The 19,161-nt window shown below is 34.5% G+C and overlaps 2 protein-coding genes across 3 annotated transcripts; both read left to right on the forward strand.

Moving 5' to 3' along the window:
• The first annotated feature begins 726 nt into the window (after positions 1-726).
• Positions 727-6,284, forward strand: ALE1 (PA-domain containing subtilase family protein). The gene is made up of 10 exons (XM_086421891.1): positions 727-944; positions 1,619-1,763; positions 1,866-2,263; positions 3,615-3,710; positions 3,807-3,876; positions 4,046-4,328; positions 4,417-4,757; positions 4,888-5,155; positions 5,288-5,560; positions 5,687-6,284. The coding sequence occupies exons 1-10, from the start codon at positions 727-729 to the stop codon at positions 6,097-6,099; spliced, it is 2,505 nt and encodes an 834-aa protein (XP_086278017.1). The 3' UTR covers positions 6,100-6,284.
• Positions 6,285-9,786: 3,502 nt separating this feature from the next.
• LOC147387188 (Lycopene beta/epsilon cyclase protein) lies at positions 9,787-18,135 on the forward strand. 2 transcript variants are annotated; one of them, XM_086421728.1, is made up of 18 exons: positions 9,787-10,047; positions 11,285-11,402; positions 11,553-11,740; positions 11,832-11,939; positions 12,337-12,401; positions 13,056-13,161; positions 13,611-13,694; positions 14,341-14,487; positions 14,618-14,746; positions 15,187-15,254; positions 15,379-15,412; positions 15,500-15,584; positions 16,235-16,302; positions 16,382-16,495; positions 16,604-16,639; positions 16,764-16,850; positions 17,252-17,343; positions 17,746-18,135. In XM_086421728.1, exons 1-18 carry the CDS (start codon positions 9,904-9,906, stop codon positions 17,840-17,842), a joined length of 1,770 nt encoding a protein of 589 aa, XP_086277854.1. In that variant the 5' UTR covers positions 9,787-9,903; the 3' UTR covers positions 17,843-18,135. The 2 variants fall into 2 exon arrangements, with proteins under 2 accessions (XP_086277854.1, XP_086277855.1); XM_086421729.1 differs by lacking the exon at positions 9,787-10,047 and having other exon boundaries at positions 11,561-11,740.
• Positions 18,136-19,161: the final 1,026 nt, after the last annotated feature.

Genomic DNA, 19,161 nt, shown 5'->3' on the forward strand with positions numbered 1-19,161 from the left:
AAGGCTTAAAATCTTAATATGTTAGTAAGGAAAGTGTTTCACTAGTTTGATTTGTCTTTTTCAACTGGAAGCATTATTATTATTATTATTAAATTAAAAGAAATAATTTAATTTAAGGATTATGTTTTAGCAAACTATGGTCCAATCCACCCTATAAGATCCCAAAGCCAAATATCAATCTATTCTCTAGGCTTTTGAGAATTTGAGGACTGTCTTATCAACCTACCTAATAAACAAGGTTAAAAAAAAAAAGTCAATATCATCTCATAACATTCCAAAAAAAAAAAGTCAACAAGATAGATGGTTATGATCGTCTGATCTCCTGTGTGGGACCTTGAGTTCCTCATGATGTGATGCACCATGGGTACCTGTAATTATAGTTGAAACTTGTTCTTCAAAAAAGCCATAAACACCTTCAATTCCTTTAATTTTTATTTTGAATTATTTATGCAATAAATTTCGACTTCTCAAGGCTGTCTGGCGTGAGAAGCCAAACAGACACCATAGCACACAACACATGTAAGACTAAGCTGTCTCTCCGTTTTTTGCTCAACTTTGAAATCAAATGAACTAAACACACATCACAAACAAAAGCAACGGTTACAATTTACAACTACCCAGCTTTATTCATGCTTATTCTGTGATTACTCTCTCTCTCTCTCTCTCTCTCTCTGCATGGCTTATAAATTATAACTCATATCTTCTGTTCTTTATCATCTGTTCCTAATGAACAAACCTGAGTTCATCTTCTCTACAAACATGGAGAGGATAGCAAGTAACTTGGCTTCATCACAATATGTAATATTTCTCCTTCTCTCAGTGATTATTATAGTGGGTTTTGCAGAAGAGAGATCAATATATCTAGCTTTAATCGAAGGAGAACCTGTTGCATTTCACCAAGGTGACGTTCCTTTCGATGAAGGAACTCCACTTGATCCTAACAGGTAAGCAGAGAGAACCCATGTTTTTTAGCTTTGACATGAAAAACAGATGCTTCTATACATATTGGTGCATATAGGAGCTATGTTTTGAAACTCAGACTCAATTGAACTTTGAGTTGACTCAGAGAATAGTTGAAAATGGATTAAAAATTCAACCAAGTACTATATTATATTTAATGTTATTATTTTAAAACAAAAAGATATATCCAAAATGTAATATATTTTTGGGATATTTAATAAATTTGATATATATTTTTTATATTCATCCGAGTTGACTTATAAGTTTTTGAGTTGACTCAACTAGTTGGACATCCAAGTTGAGTGGAGTTTTGGAGTTCAAAACACAATTGTGGGTCATACACATGGTTTTAAATCTCGCCCGAGATGGAGACAACTCGTCCGATACGTCTCAGTATCATCCACCGCCATGATTGATAGACAAGTAAAGCGTATTGGACGAGATTTAAAACCATGGTTAATTTTTCTCATGGTTGGACGAGATGACTCAAACGTATCGGAAAACTCATTCATGGACGAGCCGGGACGTCAAAACGAGTTTTAAAACCATGGTCATTTTAGGTCATTTTAGTTAGGATTATTATAATTATTATTATTTTGCATGGATTTATTATCTGAAACTAAATAGTGAATTTGATATCTGCCTATGGGGGTGTTAGTGAAGCTTCTAAGGCCCATGCAAAGCACTTGGTGGACTCTCATGACCAACTTCTACAAAGCACATTAGAGATTGGAACCTACAAGAAACTATATAGCTTCAAACACATTGTTAATGGCTTTGCAGTCCATACCACTCCATCTCAGGTCATCTCCAATTTCATACTCTCCATCAATGATCAAATGGTATTAAATTAACTAACATAGATCATATGTGTTTGTGACCAACACCTTAACTTATATTTTCAGGCTAAAATACTTAAATCAGCTCCAGGAGTGAACTTGGTAGAGAAAGATAGAGGTGCAAAGTTGATGACAACTTACACTCCTCAGTACTTGGGACTACCTGAAGGAGTATGGAGTCGAGAAGGAGGGGATAGAAATGCAGGAGAAGGTATCGTTATCGGAGTTGTCGATACGGGTATAGATCCGACCCATCCAAGTTTTGCTTACGATCCAACAAACCCATTTCGATCGAATCTTTCTAGGTTTTCGGGTGCTTGTGAAACGGGTCCTTGGTTTCCAATGGGTTCATGCAATGGTAAGATAGTTTCTGCAAGGTACTTCTCAGCTGGAGCTGAAGCAGTTGCTACTCTTAACACTTCAATGGATTTTCTCTCACCCTTTGATGCAGTTGGACATGGGAGGTACAGCAAATATCTAGTGAGGGTGATTTTCTTGTAATTTTAGGGTTATTTTAAATTACCTCCCTGGACAATGAAATATATTTTATTCTACTCCTTGAATTTGAAATATTTTGTAATTGCCTCCTTTAAAAACTTTTCCCTTGACTTAGTCAAAATTCACATCAAGTGAAAGTCTGGGTTCAACCCTTGATAGAAGTATGTTTCTATGGTCTTTTTATATAACCCTAGTGAGGGTGATTTTTGAGGCCTAGGTGCCACAGTGACAAAAACGTACCGATTTTTTTTTTTTCTTTTGAAAAAGTCGCGATTAAATGATGATTCTGATAATTATCGGTTAAATCATGAATTTTTTCAAAATATCACGATTAATCTTGATTTAATCCCAATTTTTTTAAAAAAATCATGAATTGTTTTTTGCTTTAGGAATTTTTTTTTTCATTATTATTATTATTATTATTATTATTATTTAATGTATAAAATAAAAATAATAATTAAAAAAAAAAAAAACTTTTGTATACTTAAAATAATTAGTTTTACTTTTTATTTTATCCGATATTTTCCCGATTTTTGTCAATGTTTTTTTGAAGCTTTCTCTTGCCGAATTATTCTCAAACTCCAACTTTGTCACTATGCTAGGTAATGTAAACATGCGGAAATTGAAAATTTTCTTAGAATATTACATCATTCATTTTAATCTTAAAAATAGTAAATTACTTTCTTCACAATTAATACATTTTAATTAAAGTGGGGGGAAAGTTTATTGTTTTATAAAGAGATTTTTTTTTTTCAATTATTTTACTGATATTAAAATGGGGAAAATATTAATTGTTTTATTGGAGAATTTTTCTCTGGAAATTTTCCAAATAGAAATTTAAGAGGATCAAAGTCAAACCTTTAACTAGAGGGCCTGAAGGCTACCACGTGGTGCAAAATAAAGTGTTGGGGAGTTGGGTAAATATACAACTTCTAACGGTCAAGATGATGATGATTCTTTCATTATGAAGTAAGGTCAAAGTCCAAAGGATGCAACTCAGTTTTTTTTAAATTCCAGGGAGGTATGTAAAATATGCCTCATTATCAGGGGACCCATAATTTATTCAACAACTTCTACGAATACAAGATCAGGTCTAGTTCATAATGAGGTAGGGCGATATCCCAAAGGAGACAACTCAAATTTTTTTACAATTTCGGGGATGCATGTAAAATATACCCCATTGTTGCAGGAGCTAAGCAAAAAAACCCATAATTTATTCGTACAATCCTGTCTATATATATATATATGTATATCAACTATATCTTCTATGGTATTCCAATGGCCCACCAATTATAGTCTCACTTGGATTTGTTTCAGCCATGTAGCATCAACTGCTGCAGGGAATGCTAGAGTTCCAGTAGTATTGAATGGGTTCTTCTATGGACACGCCAGTGGAATGGCGCCACGTGCGCGGTAAAGTTTCGAAACTCGATCAGATTCAACTCGATTGTATCTCGAGGTGACAGTCCTAAATCAACAACTGATGATAATAAATCTTTATTTAAGCAGGATTGCTGTTTACAAGGCAATATTTCCAACAGTAGGAACACTAGCAGATGTGGTTTCTGCCATTGAACAAGTAATATAATTAAGCACTCACTTCCATCCCAAATGGGTTTAAAAAAAAAAAAAACATTTAAGGCCCAGAATCATTTGCATATGGTTGTATTTTGATTATTATTGATTGAGTCTTTTTTATTTTTTATTTTTTAAAATTTAATAAGATTGTACTAATGATGATGAAGCAGACAATTATTGATGGAGTGAATATCTTAACACTCTCCATTGGACCAGATGAACCTCCAGAGGATACAATCACCTTCTTGAGTGTGTTTGATATTGTCATGTTATTTGCACGACGAGCTGGAGTTTTCGTAGTGCAAGCCGCGGGGAATCGTGGGCCAGGTCCATCCACCGTCGTGTCCTTCAGCCCTTGGGCAATGAGTGCAGCTGCTTGTTCGACAGATAGAAGTTACCTTGGTACCCTTTTTCTTGGTAATGGTCAAAGAATTGGAGGTGTCGGATTATCTGGTAATCATCAATAATATACATCATGATTTAAAATGTTTTTATTTATAGTTTTTGTTGTAGTACAACTCTGGATGTTTTTTCACATTAGGACCAACTCCTGGCAATGGGTTGCTTCAATTTAAGCTGGTGTTAGCAAAGGATGCAATAAAGGTAAATGGGACATTTCCAAAGACACCAGAGTATGTTGAGGAATGCCAACACCCAGAGGCATTAGACCCTGCAGTGGTGCAAGGTAGTATAGTTATATGCACATTCTCTGCTGGCTTCTACGATGGGACTTCCACTATCAATGCTATCATCAACACCTCGAAGATTCTACGATTCACAGGTTTTATTCTTGTTGCCAACCCAGCCTATGGCGATTTTCTAACAGGACCCATTCTCTTCTCAGTTCCAGGCTTCATGATTCCCAAGATAGCCGATGCAGAGGTAAGTCTTAGCTTGATCTAACAATGTCAATCATTGAGATGTTTCACATGTATCAGTGACCATCATTGTAGCAACCACACTATACATTATCAAACAAGAATATGATGGGTTTCTTTCTTTGCTATTCTAGATTCTTTCAACATACTACGAACAACAAACTTGCAGGAATCAATGTGGAGTTATGATAAGATACCATGGAAGAGCAGCAATTGGGGATGGAAGAGTTGCTTCTTTCCAAGGGAGAGCACCCATTGTTAGCAGATTTTCTTCAAGGGGACCAGACGTCATCGATGATGATGGGAACCTAGCAGATGTACTCAAGCCTGATATTCTCGCTCCTGGACACCTTATATGGGCAGCTTGGAGCCCCATGAGCGTTTTCGATCCAATTCTCATGGGTAACTAAATATTAACTATTAATAATCCAATTCTTATGGGTAACTAAAGAAATGCTCGTAGCTTATTTATTTACTGTGTCTGCATTTGAATTTAGCTATTGAATTGACTTGGCATAATTGTTGTATATATAGGAAAAAATTTCGCCCTATTATCTGGGACAAGTATGGCAACTCCTCATATATCAGGAATTGCAGCTCTTATTAAGCAATATAATCCTTCGTGGACACCATCCATGATCGCCTCCGCAATGTCTACAACAACAACTAAGTATGACAAATATGGAGAATGCATAATGGCAGAAGGAAACGATATTGGTAGCTTATATCCCTCCACTCCTTTTGATTTCGGTACGGGCCTTATATATCCTACTCGTGCCTTGGATCCAGGCCTAGTGTTTCAATCAGGTAGCTTATCTTATTTTTCAAAATCAATTGAAACATAGACCACAGAGTTTAGACTGTGATTTTGCTCATATCTTAAAAAAGAAAAATAACAACTTATGAAGATTTCCTTCAATTATTCTAAAACAGGATTTGAAGACTATGTAAGCTTCTTGTGCTCTTTGCCCAACATTGATACATCAACAGTTGAAGCTATAACTGGGGGATCATGTAATACCTCACTTGCCTACCCAACTGATCTCAACCTCCCTTCATTAACCATATCATCCCTAAATGGATCCCGAGTAGCAAAACGTACCATCACCAATGTGGCGGGTAAGCCCGAGACATATTTATGCTCAATATTCCAGCCAGAAGGAGTCTTGGTTAATGTATACCCATCTTGGTTCACCATAGCTCCACAGGGGAACAAAGATTTGTATGTCAAGCTTGAAGTGACTAAACCACTTGATAATTTTAGTTTTGGTGAGATCGTTCTCATAGGAAGTTTGAACCACATTGTAAGGATACCTTTGTCGATCTTCCCTATTTCAATATCTTAGTAAATCAAGAATGTAACCAAAAAAGAAAATGCTTGCTACCACTTGACACTTATAGCTTTTGGGAGATCATAAATTTGGATCACATTGTGAGGATATTATTTTCAATCTTCCATGTTTTTGTATCTTAGTAAATGAATAGTGTAATTGAAAAGAAAATGATTTTAGCAATAATTTGGTGTGTAAATGAACTTCATGTGAGTGATAAATGTAAAGAAAGGATTCACTTGATTGAGAAGAAATGTTGCATAATATTGGATAGAATCGTGATAATCTGACTACCCCACGCACATGGCAAACTCAATCGACTACCCTGGTGTGACAACTTCGGGAACCATAGATCTGCACTCCTCGGGATACAGAATGTGTATTCCACCTTAATGAATTTAAAATTTATTAAATACCAACAATCAATTAAAAGAAGGGAAAATTACCACAAAAAGAAAAGAAGTCAAAATATTAGTTAATTATTAAAACAAATATATATATATATATATATATATATATATATATATATATATATATATATATATATATATATATATATATATATATAATTTTTTTTAAAACAACTTAAATTTCTGGTTTGTCCAATGTTTTAGTAACCAACTGTCTGGTTGGACCGTCCACCATTTTAAATTGTATTTTGCAATAAACACCGAAAATGTCACTCTATTATTATTAGATAAAATCATATTTAGGTCAAGACAATTTTTGGAAAAAAATCATATTTAGTCCCATAAACACATGTAACAAATTTTCGACTGAAAATCATCTTTATTCCCAATCATCTTTTCACAACCATTTCAAAGTGCTCACGGTTTATGTTTGTTGTTGATGTTCGACTCTTTTTTAGTTGTCGTTCTTGATTGACCATATTTTTAGTCGTCAATAAACCCTGTAGAAGATTGTAGTAAAGTGATTTGTAGGGTATCGTTATTGGTCGGGGATTGCGGGTACTGCTATTCTAAAGAGTCATAACAAATTTTAGTTAGTTTAATTAATAATTTGGAAACAAACATATTACACAAATTTAAGGGGATTTCAATTGTGGCGATTCAAATTTAAAAAAAATATATAATAAAAATAAATATAAAAATTAAAAAAATAAATATTTACAATTGATCATCTTCTCTCACAATTCAGAAAATCAAATTCATTAAATGACTAATCAAATTGCTTCAACATAGACAACGAATTTCATGCCTTAATTACATATCTGAATTGAATCAAAGTGGAAGTCTAAAAAGATCATGCATTTTATAAATTCCTTCTTAGATAAACCCTAGGATTTTGGAAAAGTCCATCACCTAGTTATTTTGATTAAGCAGTCAAGTTAATACTCAGCGTATCCTTACAACTTCTTAAACAAATCATTAAGATCAAAAGGAATTATGGTTCAATAACCTACTCCTCAAACCTATGAAAAAGTCCATGGCTAAAGAACATGCAATTTTCAGATCACAACTATTGTTTATAGTTTTTACCACTTTTAAATCATACCATAAATCAATTAGGTGATTAGAGATACAATTATGACTTCAATGACAGTTAATATTAAAGTTTTCAACATAACATAGTTAAGATCACCAATTCATGTGTCTATATATCACCAATCCGAAAACATCAATTACCAAATTTGAAAGTTACTGACTCATTGAGTTAACAAATTCCAATATAATAATCCAACAAAATCATCTTTAATCCAATAAAAACCATGGTTGAAACAAACAAAAGACTAGTCATAAGGATTACACTTTTTAACACAACCAAAGAAGCTTGTGATGTGTTGGTGGTGATGTCCTTCACGGCTTTGATGATGAAGATTGAAGAAAAATACCAGCCAGCATATGGGGGAACTGTTGTAACGTGTCTAGCCAACGTTGCTGAAATTTTCGCAACTTATTAATTTCAGCAACTCTTCTTCTTCAATTTTAGCAACCTCTTTTTTTTTTTTGGTGGAAAAACTCCAACGTGTTCAGCCTCTTTCTCTTTGGTAGTCACGTTGCTGAAATTTCAACAACTCTTCCTTATGGCAGCTGGTTCACCAAGTTATGCGCCCAAATTTCCTCCCCAAATTTGCCCATGAATTTCTCTTTATTCTCTTCACTTCCAGATAAATGCAAACATGCTACATATGCATGCATTAGGATTTCTCTACACTAGTGGCTCTCATAGGTAGCTAATCGTCTCCAATGTCCTCTCATATTTTGACAAATCATCCAAATAATTCCAAGGTGGAAATTCCCTACAAATAAATCAGAAAATAAAAATAAAGAAAGTTTCCATAATTAAATCAAGAGAGATGTCAAAAAGGCAAGTTTCCAATTTAAGAAAATTTCTTAAAATGATTAAACTATTTTCTTGATAAATAAGACTAGGAAAACTCATACTTTAACTTTTTTTACCATTCCCACATTCCAAACTCTAAGAGTGAAAACTAAGTTCAAACTAACAAAGTTAAGAGGATTACAAAGCATTACACAAAGTATTCCTATCAATTCTAATCCTGGTTTCAGATCTCTTTTGAGATCGAGATGACTCGTCCGATCTCAAAATTATTAGAAAATTCTTAAAATCAGACTTAGGCCTACGCATTTTAATTAGGACCCATTGATTGAGACGGACCTCATATGGTTTGATTTTGAATTTTTACAGACAAAACCCATGATTTTATAAAAATAAATAAAATGATCCACATATTAATTATTGGACCCTACACCCAAATAAGTTAACATGTATTTAATGTATAATATCACTTCGAAGTGGTTTTTAGGTAGTTTTTCAACATTTGAAGAGAAGTTAATTGGGTAGGTTGTATTACAACTCTTCTATTTAAGTTATCTATCTAATTAATTGAGGATTATCCAGAAAGATATCGTTAAGAATCTTTTTGATTTTAGAGATTCACCATCTTGAATCTCAATGAGATTTCTCAAATTTCTTCCTTTTCTAATTATATTTGTCAGCAAGTCAATGATTCGGATTGACTAAATTTATTTCGAACTGACAATCTCACTAAATAGCATGTTTTGGGAATTAAAATAAAGTACACTGGAATGGGAACTTTCCCATATCAAACGCACGAAATGGTAATTTACCCATTTTGATGAGAGGTGGTGTGTGGTGTGCCTCACTATGGATTATTTGATTTGAAACTCATTTTGATGTCTCATCCATGAATGAGACCGAGTCGTCTCAAACGAGATATCCAATTTATTTGAGTCGTCTCGGATGAGATTTTAAAAAATGCCTTGGAATTAGAACAAACGATGTCTTTCGGACGACTTGTCAACTCTGTCTTGTTAGTAGATGATAATGAGACAACGTGAATGAGTAGTCTTGGTCTTGGATGAGATTTAAACCATGCCATGGACTTCTTTGAAAAATTAATGAAAATGACATAAATACCCTCATTTCTCTACCTATGCCAATATTTCTCTTTTTGGTCCTTATTTTTTTTTATTGAAGTAAAAAAAATAAAAAAAATCTCTTCTTCTTTCTCTCTCTCTCTCTCTTTTGAGTGGTGATAATATGGACTAAAATTTATTGGTTGATCTATGAGATGAACGGCTCCGATTGAAAGTAGGTGGTTGGCAATTTGTCCACGCTCAACTCCAAAGAGAAGTGAGTCCCTAAAGACCGTTAACGTGTCTTTATGTCCATCATTCTCTCTCTATCCTAAAAAAAAGTAAGAAAAACAGAATTGAAACTGAAGGAAGTCCCCCAAGAACTAAACTACTTTAGTTCATAAAAATGGATTTAAAGAGTTGAAGGAGGTACCCATTTACCAACCCCACCACAAATATGTGTGCGCTTCAGCTTCAACAACACACCATTCATGGTTTCTCTTTACACCACCACCCATCTGTATCTCCATTCCAGAGACAAGGAGGTGGACCTCACAGGAGACGATCCTTGCAAGCTCAAGCTCTTCCCTCTAGAACTCAAGTACCCATTAATGCTTTTGTTCCTCTCTGAATTTCTCTTTCCATAACGTTTCTAAATTTCCCTGATTTTTCATTTTTGAAATCTGTGCATTTATCCAAACTTGTAGTGAAAAACAATTTTATTATTATAACAAATTATATCATTAGTTAATATAAATTATTGCCCATTTACAAAGATGATGTAACATTAAAATTATAAAAAAAATATCAAGCTTGTAATCAAACCAACTTTTATTTATTTATTGTGAGTTTGTGAGACTAATAGAGTACAACAACAAAAACAACTACAAAGCCTTATCCCAATGATTGGGGGTCGCTAAACAAATCTTGTACCTCCTTTCCACTTTTTAAGAGCCAAGTCTTTTGTTATTGAAAGTGAGTTCATATTTGCTTTTACTATCTCCATCACGTTGTTCTGGGTCTTCTTCTCACTCTTTTAGGACTTTCAACTTGAATATTTCTTTCTATTAGAGCTGTAATTGACTTTCGTTGAACATGCTCAAACCATCTATCTCAATTGACTTTCTCTTAGTTTATCGTCTATTGAAGCTATTCCTGCATTTTCTCGAACATGTTTCTAATATTGTCTTTTCTAGTCATTCCACTTATGCATCTCAACATCTTCATCTGTTCTACGCTCAATTTATTAACACAATGCTTCTTGCCACCTAACATTCAGCTCCATAAAGCATAGGTGGTCTTATTACCATCTTATAAAATTTTCCTTTTAATTTATCTGTATGAGTTTGTCACATAGGATCTAGAAGAACCCATCTACTTTAACCATATAGTTCAGATTCTATGGGCAATATCTCCTTATATATAATAGACATGAGATAATGAAAGTGGTCGCTTTCGGGTATTTCTAGACTATCAATTTTGGTGTGATCTTTCATTAAAGACGAAAACAAAAAGCCTACCCAAAGGTTTCAGAGACCTACCCAAGAAGAGTATACTTAAAATTTGCCATTTATTTTAAGTTATTTGTGGGAAAGTCCATTATCAATTACATACTTTCAATTTTAAGTGATGAATCAAATACAAGAGAATTTATAGCTCCGCATGATATATTGTGATGTCTTAAGAACTAATTTTTTCCCGAATGCAGTGGTTGCTTAGATTCCATGCTTTCTCCTACTCAACCTTCCTTGACACACAACAGAATTACTTCTATTTATTTATTCATCTATTGTTTTGTTTTTAGCAAAACTTATGGCATATTTGACTTCATCTTGTAGAGAATAATGGAGGGTATTACAGTAAGTGGTGAAGTGGGTGGTGCTGGTGGGGCAAACTCCTATAATGCTTTAAAGAGGTTGGATCAAGTGTGGTCTAGTATTTGCTCTGCCCAAACAGGTAAGATTCCATATCCCTTATTAATTCCATTAAACAGATCTTTCTTTATTATGAATGTAAATCATCAAAGAAATATATGTGAACACAATAGATATGGATTTCTTACAAAAAGTTCAAATATATGTGGAGCAATTTACTTCTCTCTTTCAGCTTTGCAGGAACCCAAAGAAGTGGTTTCGAGCTATCCGGGTTCATCTAGCCTTTCCAATTTGGGTGGCGAAACGACAGATACATTTGACATGTTAGTCTGTGGAGGTACTTTGGGCATCTTTGTTGCCACAGCACTGAGTTCCAAAGGCCTTCGAGTAGGCATAGTGGAAAAGAATCTGCTTAAAGGGGTACATTGTGAAGTACATTCTAGAAATAATTCATTACTTGCACAACTGCTAAATAGACATCATCATTAATATCTTAATAACTGATGATCAGAGAGAACAAGAATGGAATATCTCAAAGAAAGAACTCTTAGAGCTCGTCCAAGTTGGAATTCTCGTAGAAGATGATATTGAACAGGCGACAGCCATGAAGTTTAATCCTGTAAGTCCTTAAACTTCCTTACACACTCCAAGTGGAAAGTGGTCATCAATCTGGACAATCCAAATATTAAATTATTTGATAGCCCATATACCAAAATTCTACAAAACTTAACGGTCAACTATCCAATGTATGGGATTTTTACTGACCATTAACTTTCTTCTTTTATCTACCCAAGTTTTAGCTCTTAATTGAATGCGTAAGGCATTCAATTGGTGCAACTTCAAAACAAAGGTCCTTAGGCCCCATCCAAGGAGTGTCCTAATACTTGGGTAGTCGAGATTGATTGAATACTTGTGGAACATGTATATATGGCCTACAAATGAGGATAAATTCAATCTATTCCTCCTATAACTTTTGTCTTTTGTTTTGGATAAACTCTTATCACATTTTTCTACAGAATAGATGTGGATTTGAAGGGAAGGGTGAAATTTGGGTTGAAGACATTCTTAATCTTGGCGTTTCGTAAGTTACATCCTTCTCTATTTAATGTTACTTCCCTTTGTCACATTATCAATGCTGAATTTAGTAGATGACATGCATAGTTCATGTTATCTTATCTTTTTTCTATTCAAATTATCTGTTGATTTGTCTTATTTTAATTACGAGTGTGTCTTGAATATCTAGTAGGTATAGGATACATGTATCGATGTCAAGACTTTAATATGAAGTTTTATACATACTGATTTCTTTCCATGGTTTTAAATCTCGGATGACAGTTGCCTCAGTCTCGAAGGCATCCCAGCAAGGTTTTCACAATGATTCAGCCATCACAACAACACGTCTGATATTTTGAAAACTGCAGCCAATTCTTGAAAACTTGTCCGAATTGACCTGTATGGATCAGTTATTTTTTTATTTTTAAATCTGTTTGCGTATTTGTCATCTTAGTCTGGGTGGGTTCTGAGATGATATGAAAAAACTGAGATTAAAAACCATGATTCCACAAACCTTAAGTGCAAACATGTCGGTACAATTTATACTATCTATTATATGAAATGTGTTAAAACTTCAATACATAGTGTTAGATACATTCTCCGTTCTTCTATTAGTCTTATAGCTCATTCTATGATTAAGAAAATAATGCTCGCAATGTTTTGTTCTTATCTGTCAGTATAGGCCGGCTAAGCTTATAGAGATCATGAAGAAACGTTTTACATCCCTTGGTGGAATCATCTTTGAGGGATATAGTGTGTCTAGCATATGCGTATACGACGATGCAGTGGTACATTACTAGCTTCTTCTCCCATTATCTCTTTTTTTTTTTCTTTTGTTCATTAAGTATAGTAGACCAGGGTCAGGTCTAATACTTCATAGAAACCCGAAGATCAGAGTAAAACAGAATTCCTCAGTATTTTTGAAAATTGAAATGAGTTGCAACTAACAAATACATATAATAGGACTTTAAATAACTAATAAACCAAACTAAATTATTGTAGAACTAACTTAGTTAAGAATTTTAGAGTACTTTTAGAACTGACACTCTTCCTATAACATCAGTAAATCCAATAAATGTGGGTGAAAATTTGCAAAGAAAGAAAATTTTGTCGCATAAAACTGAATAATAGCAACCCATTATCCTTCTTTTTGTGAAATTCATTGCTTTAGTCGCATGAATTATAACCACTCATACTTATAAAAAAGAAGAGGAATGATAATCACTATTGTGCTCAGGTTTTACGACTCGCTGAAGGAAAGGTTTTGTCATCACAACTCATCATTGATGCAATGGGCAATTTCTCACCTGTTGTAAAACAGGTTAGGCTTGTGAAGTTTTCATGCTCTTATAATGTGTGTTTTACAAGCAAGGTATTTAATATTAACCAGCCAAGTACTCCAAAAGACCGATCTGCTGGAGTGGGGGAGAACTATGAATATAAGAGGGTCATAAGGCTTAACTGGGTATGAAAAACATGAGAATGGAGGAAGATAAACACTCAACATGAACCTGTGAACTATATGAACCTAGTGCTCTGATGCCATGTTAAGCAACCAACTACTCCAAAAGACCAATCTGTTGTAGAGGGGGGAACTATGAATATAAGAGGGTCACGAGGCTTAACTGGGGTAAGACAAACCCGAGAGTGGAGGAAGTTACACACTCAACACTCCCCTCCTGAAAGAATCGAACCCGTGACCTATACAAACCTAGTTCTCTGATACCATTTTAACCAACCAACTACTCCAAAAGATTGGTCTTTTGGACTAGTTGGTTGTTCAACAATTATTATTTTTAAAATAGAAAAAATGAAAGAAACCCACCTCTTTTCACCACTTTGTGAGGACAATTGGGCTGAAACTCACCACATGTGAAGGAGGTGAGGTAGTTCAATAGGTGGATCATCCAACCACCTTGGCTGTTAAGTGTAAGAACCATAATTTGCTATTAATGTGTTTGAAATAGATACGATTAGGAAGGAAGCCAGATGGTGTTTGCCTTGTTGTCGGTTCTTGTGCTCGCGGTTTCAAGGAGAATGTAACAAGTGATGTCATCTTTAGTAGTTCATCAGTAAAGAAGGTTGGGGATTCAGAAGCGCAATATTTTTGGGAGGTAGTTTGATTTCATTCAATATCTGCCCATCAGTAATGTAATTTTTTTTCCTTTTGATAAGTAATTTACAATACTATTAGAAGATCTCATATGAACTGAGAGTTGAGCATTGTGTGGATGTTTTAAACAGGCATTTCCAGCTGGCACAGGTCCAACAGATCGAACAACTTATATGTTCACTTATGTTGATCCTCAACCGGGGTGCCCGAAATTGGAACAATTATTAGAAGACTATTGGGATCTAATGCCAGCCTATCAGGTTAACATCTGTATTCTTCTTCTGCACTCATTATAATTAGAGAAAATTACTTAAAGGACCCTGTGGGAGGAGTTTTTTTCCCCCCTAAATAGTCCCAAAGTTTTGGGCGGTGTCTTAACAGTCCATTTAGTAAACTTTTCTTTTCTTAATAGTCCTTGAACCTCATCTCTCGTTGTCTTGTTTTTAAAATACCCAAACTGTCCTTTTTTTCATCTTCTAAACGCAGTTATTTCCAATGGCAATTGCGATCATTTCCAATGATTTTTTATTGTGAATGACAAATGGAGAATGATATACTCTTAGTTTTGAACATTTAAACATACTTTCTTTAAAATTTGTTTCGACGATTTGTTATAATAAAAAAATGAAGAACGAAGTTGAGATTCTAATTTTTTTGATGATTATGTCAGAACTTTTTTTCACTAATTTATTTTTGGTAGGGAGTTTCACTTGATGATCTTGAGATGTTAAGAGTTATGTTTGGCATTTTCCCAACATATCGTGACAGGTACAAGACACTGCTATATAGTTTGCAATCAACTTTTTTAGTGTGCTAATTAGTCAAGTTATTATTACTTCATCGCTTTCTGATGCTTTTCTCTTCTTAATGGGGATGATGAACTTTTTGACAGTCCATTGCCGGCAGCTTTTAATCGTATTCTACAGGTGTTTCACATTACACAATTATATTATCTCCACTAGATTATGAAATAAATATCAAGAGAAACTCACGAGCATAATGAATTTTTATAGTTTGGCGATGCTAGTGGCATACAATCACCAGTTTCATTTGGTGGTTTTGGGAGCTTGACTCGGCATCTTGGCAGATTATCAACTGGTATAGTCCATTGTGTATTATTTCCTTACATGATCAACAATAAACCGTAAGAGGAAATGTTTGTCTAGCCTAAAAATCTTTTGAACAATTCTGTTTTCCAATCTCTAATCATACTTTTTGGGCTTCCAAATTTTGAGCTCTTGAATGGAAACCTAAAATTTGAAGTGTATGGTTTCGAGGTTATTCCTCAATCAAGAGATTGCACAACAAGCAAAAAAAAAAAAAAGAAAAAGAAAATCAAATAACTAAATATTCTAACTTATGTAACATACCAGAGTTTGTGCCTACAACACGGGCATCCTCTTTGGGCTTAAAGGGGTAAAAAAAGGAAAGATAGTAAAGTTAGAGGGACATTATTGAAAAAGGGATAAGAGAGGAAATATAGTAAAATTGGGGGGAATTTATTAAAAAAAGGGGGGGGGGGGGGGGATAGGAGAGGAAAGACAATAAAGTTGAAGGGGGTGAAGAGAAAATGCAATAAAGTGCGGTAGTGTAGACCCCACTCCACTATAGCTGGGTGGGACGTTTAAACGCCACAAAACCATAACAGAGTGGGACCTGCCGTTGTGTTTTATTACATAGATATAATTTTTTTTTTTATATGTACAAGAGATAGACTAACATTCTGCTTCCTTTGTTCGAGTTTTCAGGTATTCATGAGGCAATTAGTAACGATTTTCTTGACTCACACAGCTTGTCCCTGCTGAATCCTTACATGGTTGGTATGTTCTTTCTATGTAAATGGTTACACATTTCGGCTTTAGTTACAGATCAAAATGAAAACCTTTGTTGTGCAGCCCAACTTAAGTGCATCCTGGTTGTTCCAACGAGCTATGTCAGCAAAACAACACGTTAATGTTTCACCAGATTTCATTAATGAGCTTCTCTATGCCAATTTTCATTGTATGCAGGTAGACTTCTTTTCATTTGAACAAGTTTATTATATATATTTTTTTCTTTTTTCACCTTTACACGCTTATATTTCTATGTGTTTTTATTTAACGTTTTGCTTTAAACAGAGGCTAGGGGATCCAGTACTGAGACCATTTCTTCAGGTTGATTTTTTTTTTTTTTTCTACTCTGGGCTCCACATTTCCACTTTTTGGAGCTTATTATTACATATAAACTCCTGAGATTAATAACCTCATCCGTCTTTCAAAATTCTTTATATTGTGGCAGGATGTAATACAATTTGGACCTCTAGTGAAGACTCTAGGCTTAGTTATGCTAACTAAACCTCAAATCCTTCCATCGATTTTCAAACAGGTAAATCTTGGACATCATTAGTTGTATAGATTTCACCTAAGTGTTGAAGTATGGCTCAAAAATCAATTAGGCCCCGTCAGTTCAAATTTAGTTTCGCATCTTTGACGAAGTTTATATAGTTAGAAAAGAACATGTTAATTACTCATCCAACTATTTCATAGGGAGTAGTGTATAGAAACCTACAAAATAAAATAGATTATTCGTGAACTTGTACTAATTAAATACCATTCGTTTTAAACAAATAAATAAGTAATACATAAATGGTGCGAATTGTATTTATGTACAAGTTAATGGTCTCATGGGTTCAACCACTTTGCATCCAAAATGCTTTTACAAGGGAAAACGCGTACTTGTTCTCTCTTCTAGTATTTTCAAATGTGTGTTGGCTACCTATATTTCAGGTGGGAGTTCCTGTGCTTCTTGACTGGTCTGGACATTTTTTCATGTTGGGTTACTACACCTTTCTTTCAACCTTTGTTGACCCTGTCATAAGGTAATAATTTTCTCATGGTTGCTCTTTGGTTTCGCTTAATGTTAGTTGAAAAATGTTCTTTAACTCATGTTTTGTGAACACAAAATTTCTCCCAATACTTCTCTCAAACCTCCCAAACCATGAAACCTTATTCTTCCTGTTTGATTTCATTATTCCACCACTAAAACAAGTTACATTATATTTAAGCCCGAGACTGAAATACCCACCCCATTCCATCTCCCCACCTGTGATCAATCACCAAATGGATTCATGATATCTATCAGAACATGTTTGTTATGTGGGCCGGACAGAAATGCTTGTCATTTGTAATTTTATACGAGTAGACGGCTTTTAGGACTTACGTTTTTGGTTTATGCTGCTTTGACATGTTCCATTTTTTTGCTTTACTGTGTCTTGTACAAGGCCTTGGATAAATAAATTTCCAGCCAAGATGAAGTATGAATGGAAGCAGTATCTTGAGGCGTGGAAGTACGGAGCTGGTTTAGATTACAAGCAATAATTCTGCAACGATGACCCATCGATGGTGCACCTATAAAATTTGAACTTGCCAGTTCATCCACAACTGATCTTGAATGATGACCCTTCGTGGATAGATAACAACCGAATATTTTGTTACCATCAACCTCCTAGTATAAGAAAGTTTTTAAGCCATTTACACCTTTGTTGTCATATTGATTATCAGCATTTATTTAATTTTTCAGTACATGTAGAGGTTATGTACTCTATCTTAAAATTGCTGTGCAATTACTTTTGTAAACTAGCACCTAATGCCACACAAGCCACAATTATTCACGTCTGATTTCACATGGATGCAGCGTTTCCTGTAACACCATCTCTTCATGATGGGTGGAAATTTGTGTCCCTCGATGCAAATTCACCTATGTTTCGAGTGTTGTATACTTAGTACACAGTTTTGTGTGTGGTGAATGTGATTGTGATAGACGTGAGTGAGAGGCCTTGTGCTTTTACTTATTTCAGAATTTTTGCAAGTGAACTCTCGCGTCCTATCTGTTTGGCCCGTCCCTTGGTGATTTTGCATGCCAGGTTCAAGAAATTTTCATGATCTTGGTAATCGAGCACTTCATCATCCTCAAAGCCTTATTATGAAGATTTGGGGTCGGCTAAACCAATCTTGTTCCTTCATTCCTTTTCGTCCAGAGTCACGTCGTCATATCTTCATTCATATTCTTTTGGGTCTTCCTCTCGTTCTTTTAGAACATTCGACTCGTATATTTCTTCTAATTGAAGCTATAATCGACCTTTGTTGAACATGCCCAAATAATCTTAGTTCACCATATATTGGAGATGTTCCTAACTTTTTTTTCTAAATGCTTCAATTCTAATTTTATCTTTCCTCAGTCTTTCTACTCATCCATCTCTACTACCCTCAAATATATTAACATGATACTTCTTGATCACCCAAAATCCACTCCACAAATCATATCTGGTCTCATTGTCGTCTTATAATATCTTCATTTTAACTTGATGGTACGAGTATGTTACAAAGCACTCCAAAAACGCACTTCCACTCTCCCCCACCCAAATCTCTTTTTATTATCAGACATTTTCATCAATCTATCCATCTATAGGTATAATAGACTTGAGATAATCAAAGTGATCGCTTCAAGGTATTTCTAGATCATCAATTTTTATTATACATTCTTCGTGTATATTAGTATAAAATTACCATTCGACATGTTCAATCTTGATTTTATTTACTCTAAACTTTTGGACTCTTAACCTATGATAATAAGCTCACGAGCTCGGTCTTACTTTTAATTGAGAAATGAAAGAATACTTTTAGGGATGAAGCAGTAT

Source organism: Akebia trifoliata, chromosome 13, assembly GCF_017979445.1.
Source record: "Akebia trifoliata isolate Shusen 1 chromosome 13, ASM1797944v1, whole genome shotgun sequence".
Taxonomy (NCBI): domain Eukaryota; kingdom Viridiplantae; phylum Streptophyta; class Magnoliopsida; order Ranunculales; family Lardizabalaceae; genus Akebia; species Akebia trifoliata.

Excerpts from the sequence above, each read along its gene's own strand:
- ALE1 (XM_086421891.1), top strand. The coding sequence starts at position 727 with ATGAACAAACCTGAGTTCATCTTCTCTACAAACATGGAGAGGATAGCA. Across the intron at positions 3,711-3,806 it reads GGAATGGCGCCACGTGCGCG|GATTGCTGTTTACAAGGCAA; the intron begins GTAAAGTTTCGA and ends TTATTTAAGCAG. Across the intron at positions 3,877-4,045 it reads TGGTTTCTGCCATTGAACAA|ACAATTATTGATGGAGTGAA; the intron begins GTAATATAATTA and ends ATGATGAAGCAG.
- LOC147387188 (XM_086421728.1), top strand. The coding sequence starts at position 9,904 with ATGTGTGCGCTTCAGCTTCAACAACACACCATTCATGGTTTCTCTTTA. Across the intron at positions 10,048-11,284 it reads CTCTTCCCTCTAGAACTCAA|AGAATAATGGAGGGTATTAC; the intron begins GTACCCATTAAT and ends TTCATCTTGTAG. Across the intron at positions 14,747-15,186 it reads ATCTAATGCCAGCCTATCAG|GGAGTTTCACTTGATGATCT; the intron begins GTTAACATCTGT and ends TATTTTTGGTAG.